The 14,917-nt window shown below is 42.8% G+C and overlaps 1 protein-coding gene across 9 annotated transcripts in view; it reads left to right on the forward strand.

Moving 5' to 3' along the window:
• ZBTB21 (zinc finger and BTB domain containing 21) overlaps positions 1-14,215 on the forward strand; it is a 227,118-nt gene extending 212,903 nt beyond the window's left edge. For 3 of the 9 annotated variants that reach the window (XM_069636023.1, XM_069636025.1, XM_069636027.1), the window contains 2 exons: positions 7,924-8,098; positions 8,784-14,215. In XM_069636023.1, coding sequence (XP_069492124.1) covers positions 8,788-12,039 — 3,252 coding nt within the window. In that variant the 5' untranslated portion in view covers positions 7,924-8,098; positions 8,784-8,787 and the 3' untranslated portion in view covers positions 12,040-14,215. The remainder of the gene's footprint in view (positions 1-7,923; positions 8,099-8,783) is intronic. The other 6 variants (XM_069636024.1, XM_069636026.1, XM_069636028.1 and 3 more) reach the window with 2 other exon arrangements.
• The last annotated feature ends 702 nt before the right edge of the window (positions 14,216-14,917 follow it).

Here is a 14,917-nt window from a genome sequence, read left to right on the forward strand (position 1 = left end):
ACTGTATTATTATTTGATGGTCGTAACTTGCTCCCATCTTAGTTTTAGGTTCGATTAGGCGTTTATCTCTCCCCTTTTTGCAGTTTAATAAAAACCCTTGAACTTTGATCACGTGTCTGTCTTGCTTTGAGTCATGCCTTCCTTACGCTTTGGAGCGCTTAAGGCACCCCTCAGGTTCTAGCTTTCCCCTTTATAGATTTACCTCTTCGTCCCACAGTGTCTCCTGCTCTGGATTTATCCCCTTGGAGGGGTGTTGCAGCCTCCCTCCCTCTTCGTCGTCGCTCTCCCCTAGTTCTTCATCTGACCACATTGTCCCTAAGCAGTTATCACCCCCCTCTGGTGCCACGTTTTGTCTGGGTGCCCCCCACCCCCTCTGGTGCCACATTTTGTCTGGGTGCCCCCAACCCCCTCTGGTGCCACATTTTGTCTGGGTGCCCCCAACCCCCTCTGGTGCCACGTTTTGTCTGGGTGCCCCCAAACTCCCTAGAGCCCTGGTTTGTCCCTGGATGGCCCCCACCCACCCCCCTTTTGGCGCCCTGGTTTGTCCCTGGATGCCCCCCACGACCCCTCTGGTGCCCACATTTGTCTCTGCGTACCACCCACAACCCATCTGGTGCCCCGTTTTGTCTGGGTGCCCCGGTTTGTCTCTGGGTGCCACCCACGCCCCCTCTGGTGCCCCGTTGTGTGTCTGTGCCCCCACCCCCCCTGGTTCCTCCCTTTTTGCCCCCTTTGATGTCCTTCCTCCCCCTCTGCTTTCCCTGATCTCTTCTCCCACCGCCCCCTCCCCTTTATCCTTTTCCGTTCCCATTCGTTGCAGGAGTTGTCTTGATTCACTAAGGTTCACCATCAATGACTTTTGCCAACGCTTGGATTGACTTTTGGACACTTTGACTCTTGGTGCTTCACCCTTTCAACTCTCCTGCTGGACCTCCCCTGGATCTCTTCCTCAGGTTGGCCCTGAATCCTGCTGTGTCCATCGTCCCCGTGAATCCTTGCCTACATTTTCTGTTCCCTTACAACATGTTTTACTGATCTCTGCAACTTTATTTGCTCTCCCCTCTGCTTCTCTGCTCTTTTTCACTGTTTTTATTCTCTGTTCTCTTCTCCTCTCCCTTTCTCCCCCCCCTTACTTTTTTCTATGCACGTACTCTATCAGAATTTCCCTGGACCTAGTATGATAGTAACAAATGTGTCTCCTCCCCCTCCAGCACTATCTGAAATGTCGTCAGGCCTAGTACGATAGTCGCCTGTCTGTCCCCATTTCCTTCCTATCTGTTTTTTAGCACTTGCACTATCTGAAATCTCGCCTGGCCGAGTATGCTAGTTAATCTCACATTCTTGTTGTTCATGGCATGTAAGAAGGTTTTTGGTTTTTCCCTTGTTCCCTCCCTTGTCGTGAAGCGCTTTGAAACACATTGTGTGTAGGCTCTATATAAATAAACTATCATATCACTGCCTTCATCCCGCTCGTCCTCAAAGTTGCGTTGCTGCAACATATTTTTCCCCCGTTGTCTCCCCACTGCTCTGTCCGGTGATTCACCTGTCCTCAGTGGGTACCCCGCTATGCTCTTGCTTGCCTTGGGGGGGCAGAAGGATTATCCCTCCTGCTCATATAGAGTATCCCGATTCTCCTACGTATTCCTGCTTCTTCGTCATCTAAACATCTGAGTCCATCATTATATCCTCTACCTCCTTAAGGCATCTCTGTGCGTCTCTTTCTCTCTCTTTCTCTCTCTCTTTCTCTCTCTCTTTCTCTCTCTTTCTCTCTCTCTTTTCTCTCTTTTCTCTCTTTCTCTCTTTCTCTCTTTCTCTCTTTCTCTCTTTCTCTCTTTTTCTCTCCCTTTCTCTCCCTTTCTCTCCCTTTCTCTCCCTTTCTCTCCCTTTCTCTCCCTTTCTCTCCCTTTCTCTCCCTTTCTCTCCCTTTCTCTCCCTTTCTCTCCTTTTCTCTCTTTCCTCCCCTAATGTGTCCCTGTTTTCTTATTCGCCAGTTTAGCGCCACTACGTACCCTGCCGCTGCGCTTTACTCCTTCAAAGGGCTCCTTCAAGAGGTAAAATCCTTCAACCCCTGTTCAAGGGTATGTGGTTTGAGGAGGAGGAGCCGTGGGTGCTTCATCCTCCCTCCCCGCCCCCCACCACTACCCCTGCCTCATGCTGATTGAGTATCCATTCCTTCTTGGGTGGTTCCTCATCCTCATCCGTGTCCTCAAACATCTTCCATAGCTCCGGTATTGTGAATCTGCTGCTTAGTTTCTTTCCCTTATACGCAGCATGTAAATGTGTTGGAGCACAGATTTCGACATTTTGCCTTCAGTATCGCAAGTCCATGCTGCACTATACTAGCAGATTTTGTCCTGATATCGTGGAAGGGGCTTGTACAAATGTTGAAAGGGATGTATCCACCATGATGGCACGTCACTCTCTGACTGCCGATACTTACTTGACCTAAAGTTGGGATTTTTTATACACTTCAAACAATGCCAATTTAACCAACTTCTCCAAAACAACCTTTTTCGCCGTTCCACCAGCCTCTCCGACTCACCATTACCAATTAACAATTAGGATGTGTTCCACAGACCGCCGTGGCTCCAGCCTTCACCCTCAAAGGACAAGCCTAAACTTGCCATAACTTTCCAGGTACTCTTCGAGCCTCACCCAAATGGTACAACAACCTTTTAGTTTTCTGAAGCTTCACCATCACCTTGCTTCACTACGGAACGCCTTTTTTCATTTTCCTTCACCAACAACTCTGCGCCCCAATGTGGGCCATCACTTTTACATCAATGCGCTATGTCCTATTAATCTTTTTTTGTGACGTCACCAATCACTAGGTGTGTAAAACAATTTGAGTGCACTCTTAAACCCCTACAACACCATACACCACAAATACGGCAGTCTTGCTGCTTTTCCATTCACAGGGGAATCCGTTTTAAGCGCCCATTCAAGGGCATGTGATCCTTCCACACCGCAGCATAGGATAACCTTAACATTCCCCAAAATCATCTGGTAACAGTAATCCTCCCAAACTATCCACCTGGAACGGGTCCCCAACAGTGTCAGGGGTTGAGCAAAGTACTGTATCTCATCCATTGCTAAAAGAAATCATTTGCTTAAACGGCCCAAGTATTCCCACCTCAAATAGGTTTGTCCCTTTGAGCAACCTTGATTTGGGAGGAATGTGGCAAGCACATCAGATAAAGCAGAATTAGTTAGGAGGCCTGAAGGCTAGCTCAGGGGCAACGCATTTGTCTTGGAATTAAGACAGCGTATAGCAACACAGGTTCGAATCCCGGGCTCGTTTTTAGAAACTGGCTCCGGTATTAAGCGTGTTATAAAAGAACAATTATAATTATTATAAAACTTTTGAGGGCAGAGATATGTAACCTTTCGAGCACAGTGTAAACACTGGTAGAAAAGGTAGACCGACTGTTTGAGCATAGGGCTGAGACTAAAACTGCGAAGCCGTTTACATCAGAGGGGAGGATTGGTATTCCAAGTAAGATCCACGGGAATGGTGGGGTTTCAGGGCTGGTACCAACGCAAGGAAACAAGTGGTTGCTAAGGAGCAGAGAGGCCCTCAGTTGGGGTATAGGGGCTTGCACGTACTGCCATTTAGATCCAAACAAACCCCATGTGCAAAAAGCATTAGGTGGGGGGGGACAATGACATGACGGCGATGTGCATACATGTGCGATGGGATAAGGCAACTGAGGTGCATATAACGATCTCTGGAAGGGGACCACAAATAAGATCGGGGTCGGTTGTGCTGTATAGCGCGCCATCCCCTCTCGCCTGGTGCATTTGAGGACTAGGATTCTCTGGTCAACAAATGCATCCATTGGATTAGGACAGTCAAAGGCTGTACTTTGATAATTAGGGAGGACTTAGTAAGGTGCACACGAAAAATAATGCATGAACGAAACAAAGATTGCATCCAGATAGACCCTTCATCTAAACACCTGGAAAATGGGCTGTACGACATAGACGTACGAACCAAAGCACATTTGCAATCTGGTATTTCCCTGGGTGGACCCACCAAACAACCAGCCTTGCCAAACATGTCCATAGTAAAATAACTGGTGAAAAGGGGCCTAGGCACCGGCGTGCAGCACAACCCATATTGAGAGCTGAGACCTCACTATTGCATCCATTGTATGTGGCATATCCCACAGGCGATGGTCTGGAAGGCGTGGACTGATGCTGTCCAGAGACCAGGGTTGTCATCTAGCTCGAAAGTTCAAACTGGTCGCTTGGAATTTTGCTGGACTAGCTAGGCACGTGGAATACTCAAATTGGTGTTCCTTCATTCGTGATTTTGACTTTGTGTTTTTCTGCCTTCCAGTGATATCAATCCTTTGCCACCAATGCTCTTAAGGGGTTCCTTGGTTGTCCAGGTTGGGGGGAGGGGCACTAAGGGTGCTGGGGGGGGGGGCAGATGACATGGTTGAATATAAAGATGAACTGGTGGGTAGTGGTATGCCAGACAGGACATCCAATTTACAGTGTTAAACGCCCCTGATGGTCATGCTTACCTTTTTGTTTAAAATTTTTAATTTAGATAAAGTACTGTTGACCCAGGTCAAAGCTACCTTTTGTTATGATTTATAGGAGTGTGGGAGCACCTCTACCTAGAACGAACATGGTTCAAATAACCTTTTCTATGGGATGTATCCGTCTCGGGAGAGTTTACGACCACGTTTTAGCTCACTGGACCCGTCACAGAGAAAGATATCGGTTTGCATATCAGCCTGCTCCCATCCACAAGGACTGTCCAACACCAAAATCCTCCTCTGACCAGAGTATCGGCAGCAACCACACGCACATATTGTAGCCTTGTTGGGCCTCCGCAGTGGTGCTGCAAAAAGATGGGCATACATGACTACAGGTTTTAAACTACACAGTTACACAAAGGCATTCAGTAATCTTGGCTATGTATAACTATGGTTCTGTATTATTGAAGTCCCCTTGGTACACCCATAAAAGTAGACATTGTTGCTATATTTCATAGAGAACCTATTGCTGTTCCACATAGTTACTGATAAAGGAAGACTAGTGTATAGAACAGGCCGTATAACAATTGCCCGGTTTCTGTTCAGATGAAATTGGCCGGACAGGCATGGTGACATCATGCCGCCATTGGTGATATGGCATCTCTGCTCAAACTCACCAGGCCGTTGATCTCTGAAATGTGGTGCTCTGCCCCACTTTCTTCTTTATATAAAGTAATATTGACCTATTGGAAGCAGATTCAGAAGCCTGCTCAAAATAGGCTTCTGTAGGCGACCATCGCAGATCCTCATGGATTCATGACCATCTTGGCAGACCGTTTCGCCACATACCTGCACTTTCCATTTTTACATAGCTTCCTTAAGCATATGAGGGCCTGAGAAATGACAGAAATTGTGATATGGGTGAAACGATTGAGAGGTGAGTTTTTGTAGTTTATAAAAAAAACGTATTTATTGGACATTTGTATGGCGCATATACAGGTTTGTTTCGAAGCACCACAAGGCAAGATGTGGGGTAGGGGGGCATGGGAATCAAAAAGTAGAACAGACAAAAAAACTGTTATATTGGCCATGTGACAATCCTAACTTGCAAGTGCATGAAAAAGATGTTAAGTGCAAGGGGGTGGGGGAGGGGATGATGGAGAAGTGCAGGAGTGGGGTGCCTCCAAGGGTAGAGGGGCGGGCAAGTGCTGGGAGGGCCGAGGCGACAAGTGCCAGGGAAGAGGGGGAATGAGGAGGATGAAAAGTGATCAGAGGACCAAGTTGGGCTAGTCTGGGAAAGGAGGCCCGAGGGCAAGTGCTGAGAAAGGATGCTGGAGGGACTTGTAGGGGGTGGTCTGGGCCAAGTTGCAGCAGCAGATGGGGAGTTAACACTGGTGGGAGTGAGGGAAGGAAGAGGAGAAAAGGAAAGTCTTCTTAAGTTTCTGGAATTTAAGAAGATACGGCTCAAGTCTGAGGGGAGAGGGAGGCCGTTCCAGAGGGAGGAGCCAGTCGAGGATATGTAATCTATCTCTGACTCTCGTTTTGGAGAATCATTTGATCTGCGGAGAGTTGGAACCAGAAGACCGAAGGGAGGAATGGGAGAAAGTGGGCCAGGTAGATGTTGAAGAGCCATGGCGATAGGATGGAGCTCTGAGGTCTGTCACAGGTAGAGAGTGAGGTGTAGGAGAGAAAGGGACCCTTTTGCACTTGGATAAATCTGTTTGAGGGGAAGGTCGGCCACGGCAGTGCCCTTTCCGTGATGCCTAGGGTATCATGGAGACGGTTTATTAGGATGTAGTGGTTTACTGTGTCAAAAGCAGAAGAAAGATCGAGGAGCATCAGGACAGATAGAGTATTAGAATCCAGGTTAGAGAGTGAAGTCTTCACGGGTGTTCAGGAGAGCAGTTTCCATGCCTCTGGATGCCCTGAAACTGGACTGGTGGTCATGGAGGCAACCGGCCATTTCGGTGTGGAGGGTCAGTTGGGGGATGATCAGCTTCTTAATGGGTTTGCCCAAAAAAGGGGTGATGGAGATCAAGCGATAGCCGGGCAAGAAGGGTCAGCAGACGGCTTTTTTAGGAGAGTGCACAAGGGGTTGAGGGAAGGAGCCAGTGGCAAATGAGTGGTTGCAGAGGTCAGCCAAGGCTGGAGTGAGGGGTGATGTTGTCCTTGATGGTTCTGGAGGAGCACCTTTTTAGTGGAGACTTTCATAGAGCAGACCACTCTAGAGATCTCATCAGGCGCAATGGGAGAGAAAGAGGAGGGTGGGCAAGGGAGGCAAGAGAAAGTGGGGTTGCGGTTTTGGGAGGAAGCAGAAGTCCGAGAGGACAGAATGTTTAGAGTTTTGGAGAGGGGAGGAGACTGCTGTAGGATTGGCAAGTTCCTTGAAGATTTTAAAGAGTTCAGCTGTGTTATTTGTGCCTCCAGAGATGGGGGCTTAGACATGAGCCATCCTTTTGGAGAAGATGGAGAGACGGTATTGCCTTTGGAGTAGGTGACGGGCAGTTTGTCCGAAGATTAGCTAGATGCCTGCCACTTTCGTTCTGTAGCTTCGCACTGGTGTTTCAAAGCGGGCAAGTAGAGTCATACGAAGAATTGCATCTGGAGGCATGCTTCATGCGGATCCTCATGACTGGAGCAAGGATGTCAGGGTGTTGGCGATAGAGATGGAGGTTAGCAAGAACAGAGACAGGAGAGTCTAATGAAGAGGGAAGAGGAGGGATGAAAAAGAAGAGGCAAAAGCAGCGACTGACGCACGCTTCATAAGTCGAATGACGGAGAAGGAGACTGGCAGTGTGGGAGGAGGGGATAGGGCAAGTCAAGGTGGGAAGAGAGGTGAGGGTTGGTAAGGAGGTTTGAGAGAGGGATATCTGTTGAGATGAGGACATCCTGTTGTGAGACATAACTGGTGACCTTGTCGATGTGTGTGAGTGAGATGCACATGCTGGGGTGATATGGCTCTTTGGTAGGCCAACACCGAACCCAGCAGGAGTCTCCCATTCTTTTGTAGTCCTTTTCTTAGGATGACCGTGGTTGGGGGGAGGTTACTTTGCCTTTATAGTAGGGAAAAGGAATGGAATGTGATTGGCAGCAATCTTGTTGCCTGGTCCTTCAGAAACCGTTTGCAGCCTGTTAAACAATGCCACAAACGTAGAGTTTAATTTGTCGGATATTGCAGACTACTTTGGTAGAACTGATGGCATTAATTATTGGCGAAATGAGGCAGTCAAACACTTCTATGCATTAACCATTTGAGCCTTTGGCCGCATGCACCTTTAGACTGAAAAGCAGGAGTTCTGATAGCTCTTATTGCAGTCAAGAAAGGTGATTAAATTCACACACTTTCAGCTATTGTACATCTTGCAATTTCACATGTGTATGTAGTACCTAGGATTGTACCTTTCTTTATCTCCAGTTATTGATTTTTCATTTACAGCAGGAGACTCTTCTCACGGTTTGTCAGCCAAGCCTGGTAGGTCTTTAGCTGAGGAAGTACAATTTGAATACGCCTAGAGCCCCAGAGCTTACTTGGAATGAAATGCTTCAGATGGGCTGATCATGTATTAATCATACCTGAACTGTCAGGAGTCTTCAAAGGCCCCTATTATCAGGTGGGTAGTTTCTTGTATTTGCAGTTCATACAAAGCTTGTGAAATGCCTGTCAACATTGCACTGCATGCTCATTCTACTATCAATGCCAACCTCTGGTAACTTCTCAAAAGCATTTACTTTTTTCTAAATCCTTCGAGGCAGCTGCCTTTCGCTCTTTAACACATTATTCAATGGTCTCATTGTTCAGCCATTTTGGAATATAGATTTTGCATAATTTATATGCTTCAACCACAGTCATTGATATGTTACGCTCTCTGTTAGAACTTTCCTTTTTTAAAACCTGCGTCTTATTCCATGCTTTAGCTCCATCACAACACACATTCAGCTTACCTTCTGGACAATGATTGTGGTTTGCTCTTAAATCCTTGACACCAAACAATTGGATTTTGGTACCGTATGTAATGGGGTTGCGAAGTTCTGCCACAGGGAGGTCCTTAGAACTGTACATGTCTTTAAATCCAAGAAGGTGTTCTATCCTAACTAGCTTAAAAAAAATTGATCTCCAAGGGTTGACAGAGGGAGAAAGCCAGGAGTTTGAACATTCGAATCATGACTGCCATTTTATATTATTTACTTCTTTTTAAGGACTGTTTTATCAATTTGGATTTAACTGAATTATTTGTTATAACACATGTTAATATGTTTGTTAGTAGAAATGTAAGAATGTCTGTTTTTTTCTTGCAGATATATGCAAATCATGGAGGGACTGTTGCATTACATAAACCCAGCACATGCTATTTCTCTGTTAAGTGCTCTCAATGAGGAACGTCTGAAGGGGCACCTCTGTGATGTACATCTTATTGTCGGAGACCAGAAATTCCGAGCTCATAAGAATGTTTTGGCTGCCAGCAGTGAATACTTTCATACCTTATTCACAAACAAGGACAACGACTCTCAAACCGTGTTTCAGCTTGACTTCTGTGAACCAGATGCATTTGACAATGTCTTGAATTACATTTATTCTTCATCTTTGTTTGTAGAGAAAGGCAGTCTTGCAGCTGTGCAAGAGTTAGGCTACAGCCTTGGAATCTCATTTCTTACTAATATACTGTCTAAAACCCCACAAGGCCCTTTTTCGACTTGTTCAAATAAAAGCAGCTTTTTTCAAGATGATGATGATGAAAGCAATTCTAAGCAAAGAAGTGTAATTGTTCGTCAAAGCCGAAATGAAATGCAGGAGAACGTTGTAGGTAATGCGGACTATGACTTCAGCCAATCCTCGAAGTCTTCCTCTTTTACATTGAAGACTTCTACAAATGGACAACATGGAATAAGATCAGTTGACCCTTTATATAGTTCATCATCCAGTGAAAATCGAGATATAAAAGAGAGCTCTGCAAGCTACACCAAACTGCTTGATCCCCCTAGATCAGTAGATGAGGAAAATCGAAGTGGCTGGATGAGAAGAGGTGACACATTGCTGCCAAAATCTCAAAAAGATAAAGAACTAGCAGATGGTGTGGGCAGTCAACATTTACACAGTAAGACTATGGAGGTTCCCTTAAAAAGGCCAGATCTGGCTTCTGGCGCATCTGTATGTGGTTCTATCGATACCTCATTTATATTTGGACATTCTGGAAAAGAGATGAGCGTGGATCGAAAAGAGGATAGGAACATGCTATACTTCCCTAAATTGGGACTTGTTGTTCCATCCGATGAGTCTGTATCTGAAAATCAGAGTATTGATAGAAGTGGTCCTCTTGTAAAAAGTCTGCTTCGACGGTCATTGTCGATGGATAGTCAAGTTCCAGCCTATTTGTCTTCTATTGAGTCACATCCTTTATGTGATTCATTTACCAATAGTAGCTCAGGAGAGACACCTAGTGATGCAAATCGAAAGCAGCCTCCCAATGATTCTGTAGAGAAATCAAGTACAACTGACAAGACACAAGGTATTCATCCACATCGCCTCAGGTCCTTTAGTGCTTCTCAGTCAACCAATCAGGAAGTTGCCTCACCTGTTACAGAGGTACAAATAAAAACTGAACCAAGCAGCCCAATATCTGAGCCTTCCGATCCTGCAGAAATATTAAGAGTTACAGTGGGAGATTCTTCAACATCTAACAGTAAAGATTTATATTTAAAAACTGAAGAAATTCATACACACATGAGTAAAATCCCAGTTAAGCGAAGGTTCCAAGCAGATGTCAGGCGGCAACCATCTAAAAGATTGAAAATGAAAGGGAACAGTCTTCCAAAGCCACAGGAACATTTTATGGAAAGTTCAAGTCCTTCACATGCTGATGATTTTCCAGATTCTGAGGATGATAAAGAAGAATACAGTGAGTTGGAAGAAATTAGGCCAAATAAAAAATTTAAATGCAAACATTGCCTTAAGATTTTTAGATCAACTGCAGGCCTTCACCGGCATGTTAACATGTACCATAATCCAGAGAAACCATATGCGTGTGACATTTGCCACAAGAGATTTCACACAAATTTTAAAGTGTGGACTCATTGCCAGACACAGCATGGCATTGTGAAGAACCCATCACCCGCCTCAAGCTCTCATGCTGTCTTGGATGAAAAGTTCCAAAGGAAATTGATTGACATAGTAAGGGAGCGAGAAATAAAGAAAGCAAGAGATCGGGAAATAAAAAAAGCACTAATAGGTAAACTACGGCGTGGAAAACAAGGCTTCCAGGGACAGTCAAGTTGCCAAGCACAATTGATGAAAAGGAACCTAAGATCAAGAGGTAAAGGAGCTTACATTTGCTCATATTGTGGCAAAGTGTATCGTTTTCTTTCACAGTTTAAGCAACACATCAAAATGCACCCAGGGGAAAAGCCTAGTGGAAACAAACATATTAAACCAAAAGAGCGTATGCATATTGAGAGTCCTGTTGAAAACAAGGAAGCATACCACTGTCGTCATTGCAATGCTAAGCTTTACTCACTGATAGAACTTGGGAATCATGAACGACTTTGTAGAAATATCACCGTTTGTCCCTATTGCAGTCTTAGATTTTCCTCTTCAGCTATGAAACATGACCATGAAAACCGTTGCGAGTACAAGAAGCTCACATGTCTAGAGTGCATGCGTACATTTAAATCGTCCTTCAGTATCTGGCGTCACCAAGTTGAAGTTCATAATCAGAACACAATGGCTCCAACTGAGAATTTTTCCCTACCCCTTCTTGATCACAATGGTGAAATAGGCTGTGCAATGCCATCAAATGTTCCAAGAATACAGTCTGTATCAGACCCTAATAAAACAAATAATTTTGTTTCTACAAAAGACGATAGCACATTCAGTGATTCTTCAGAGCAATCAAATTTTGATTCAGAAGATTCGTCATACGTTCCTGAAGATCTTACTGTTTCCACACATTTCAACATTAAAATTAAAGAAGAACCACCTGATGATCTAGAAGATGAGATATGTGAAGTTAATTTGGAGCCAAAGGAGGAGATCTCTGACAAACAAAGTGGTATATGGTCTTGTGAAAAGTGTGGCAAAATGTTTACTGTGCACAAGCAGCTTGAACGTCACCAGGAGCTTTTGTGTTCTGTAAAACCTTTCATTTGTCATGTATGCAACAAGGCCTTCCGCACCAACTTCCGTCTGTGGAGCCACTTCCAGTCCCACATGCCTCATGCTGGGGAAGAACCACCATGTAAAGACCCTGAACCATGTCAGCCAGCAAAATCCCCATCACCCTCACCACCTCCTCCGCCACCACCACCTCCTCCGCTGCCACCACCACCACAAACATTGCTGCAGAAAATACAATCTATCAAGCCTGATAGTCCTACAGACTTTACTGACCATCCAAATACTTCAGAGAAATTATTTGCTCCTCAAGAATCTGATACTCTCTTTTACCATGCACCTCCACTTTCAGCAATTACCTTTAAAAGACAGTATATGTGCAAACTTTGTCACAGGACATTTAAAACTGCGTTCAGTTTGTGGAGTCATGAACAAACTCATAATTAGAAACATTGACCATTGGTGACTTTTAGAACATGGTTTCAACATATGGTAATTTGCAGACGATTCACAATAAATGTACGTTTATATAAACATCATGTTATACAACTTCTGAAGCTACTCATGCCCCAAGAACTAAACACAAACATTTTGAAATGGATCAGTTGATGTTACTTTGATTTGAATATTAATATAAGTTCACTGTTGTCACCAGGTGGTACTGTAAAGACTTGAACAATTTGGAGTTGCATGTTCTGGGACTTTATAGTAATTTCATTAATGTTTAAATCTAATCACATCTTAAATATACGCATGGCTATCCATCCCTAAGTGTTGGTAAAAGTATGAATTTATTACTTTGAATTAGTGAAATAATGTAATCAACGTTTTGTTGAGGGTAACCAGTGAGCACTATCTAAGTGTTATATTTTGAGTCAACTGAACAGTGAAGAAGTGTAGGGTGTGCTGTTATTTTCTACGTTTTAGTAATCTTTAGCAATAACCAATGACCATGAACCTCAACTTAGTATTAACCTGATACATGATGGTGAAATGCGTGGTGCTTGGTAAAAAGAAAAGCGGTGGGTTATTTTATTCTTATGTGTGTGCTGAAACTGAAAGCAACAACCTTTGTACTTTTTATATATGGCATACAGAAATGAGACATTATTTGTTTCTCATGAGGATGCTAGAAATTAAAACAAATATTTGCTTTATTTATGGGCCTCTGTCTAATTTACTGCACTTGTAAAGAGCAATTTTGAATTATGGAATAAGAAACAACAAACCGTAAATCCTTTTATTAGACATTTATGTTGAAGGAGGTTTTTCCTTGCATCTTGTGACATTTCTGCCGTGTAATTAGTTGCATTTAAGTACATTTACAAAAATGTATATTTGTAATACAACTCCCGTTACAGAAATCCCCAACACAAGGTTGTACTCCATTTGACTGTAAAAACACAAGCAACCTTTGAACAAACATTGAATGTAATTATTGTTTATCAAAAGTTATCTTTATTTTGAAATTAATGTATAGAGTTTTACGTGTTGAGTTGTGAGAGCACCACATCTATTTTGTATTTGCTTTAAATGAATACATATGATGTTCTTACGCAATGTTATGGCCAAATCATTACTTTTAAATGTAATGCTTGTTAGTATTGATGAAATCATAAAACTTATACTTGTAATTTTCAAACTACTTTTCAAATGATAGCTGTATTGTCATGTTTGCAGTAAACTTCAGTCTCTAAATATTGGTTAAAAATGTTAATGTTTTTTTTTTCAGCAACCTTTTTTGTATTTTTTCACAGGACGTGGCAGATGCAAAGTAAAGCTGGCTTTCTTTACTATGCATTGCAAGATAATTACTACAGAGTTATAATTTACAATATTTTAGTGAGTACTTTGGTACGGTTGCAATTTCAATATTTTCTTGGTTTCATTGGGAATCTGCAAAAACAAGACAATGACTATAATTCCACTGGTAAGCATGTTCAGCTGGTTCTAAACTGAAACTTACCTTATCCCATGATGTTCTTTACAATGCCTCAAATCAGTTACAATTTGAACGTGTTCATTTCCAAGCATTGTCTGACCTTATGTATCATTTGTGAAATTGCATTTAACTAGTTCTTTCTAGCTACAACCTATACAATATATTTTAAAAGCATGTTTATTTTAAATGACCTTCGTTCATAGAAAAACAGTACGCACAAACCTTACTGACAAACAATAGAATTTCTTATTTTTCTCCTTAAATACACTGCTCCTTAAGTTGTAATGAATATGTTTAAAGGAGTCTGGTTTTAGAGTGTACCTAATACACGCTAAAAAAATAAATAATAATAAGGCAACTCTGCATAAAAAAAAAATGTTTTGGGTTACTGATTGTAAATGTAATTGCTTTAAGCTATGACATTATTTGAACTAGTATGCACATAAATCCACATGGCGCTCTTTGCTATTGCAATTAGTGTGTACCTTTTCATCCAAAACCAGTTGAATATTTTCAGTTAGAATAAGTGTTGCAAATTGCTTCTTAGAATGTTTTTAACTTCCTGGCAATCTAGCACATAGTATTTTTTTTTCCATACCTATGATGTATATTTGTCTTTTGGCACCCTTTGTAAGATTTGACCTGGTTTCTTCAAATATAGTGCATTTTATGAGACTGAAAGGAGGTATGTTTTCCTTTCATTGTAAATTTTAAATATGTTGTCATTTATGTCATGTTTTCAATTAGAACCTGTTCATCAATTTAAACTCTTTCACTAGCTAATTTAGTGGTTATCATAGCAGTTTGTGTTGCGTTATATGCAATAAACACTGTGGGCCAGATTCACAAAGAGGCTTGGTCATGCAAAAAGTGGCAAGTGCAGATTCCACTGGTGGCCACACACGAATTGTGAATGCCTGGTGTTTCACAAAGAACTCCATTTAGGCCAGCCAAACGTTTCCTATGGAAATGGGGCTGATTCAGAATAAAATAAGTTTACATTTGAAAATTGAAGTTAAAGAAAACACTGTTCAACTATTTTCCTTAAAGTAGTGGTTAACATGGTGTGAAGTGAACCACATTACGGAACTTATTTTGTTTTTAAAAATGTATTGCTGCTCATGTACTCGCAATCCAAATGGGATTTGCACTTGGTTGAAACGGGGACAAAATACTACAAGATCAAGTGCTTTTTCACTGTCCGGATGCTCCATCTACATTTGTATGTGGGAAGTTTGTGCAAAGTTAAGAAGTGTGTGTATATATGTATGTGTATGTATATATATATATTTCTGAGGCTTGTGGAATCTGCTTAGATCACATGCTGTGCATAGGCCGACATCTAGTGGAAGCTGCGGAGTATTACAGTTTGTTTTTCGAAAG

This window comes from Ambystoma mexicanum, chromosome 7p (genome assembly GCF_040938575.1).
Source record: "Ambystoma mexicanum isolate Mex_15411 chromosome 7p, UKY_AmexF1_1, whole genome shotgun sequence".
NCBI lineage: Eukaryota > Metazoa > Chordata > Amphibia > Caudata > Ambystomatidae > Ambystoma > Ambystoma mexicanum.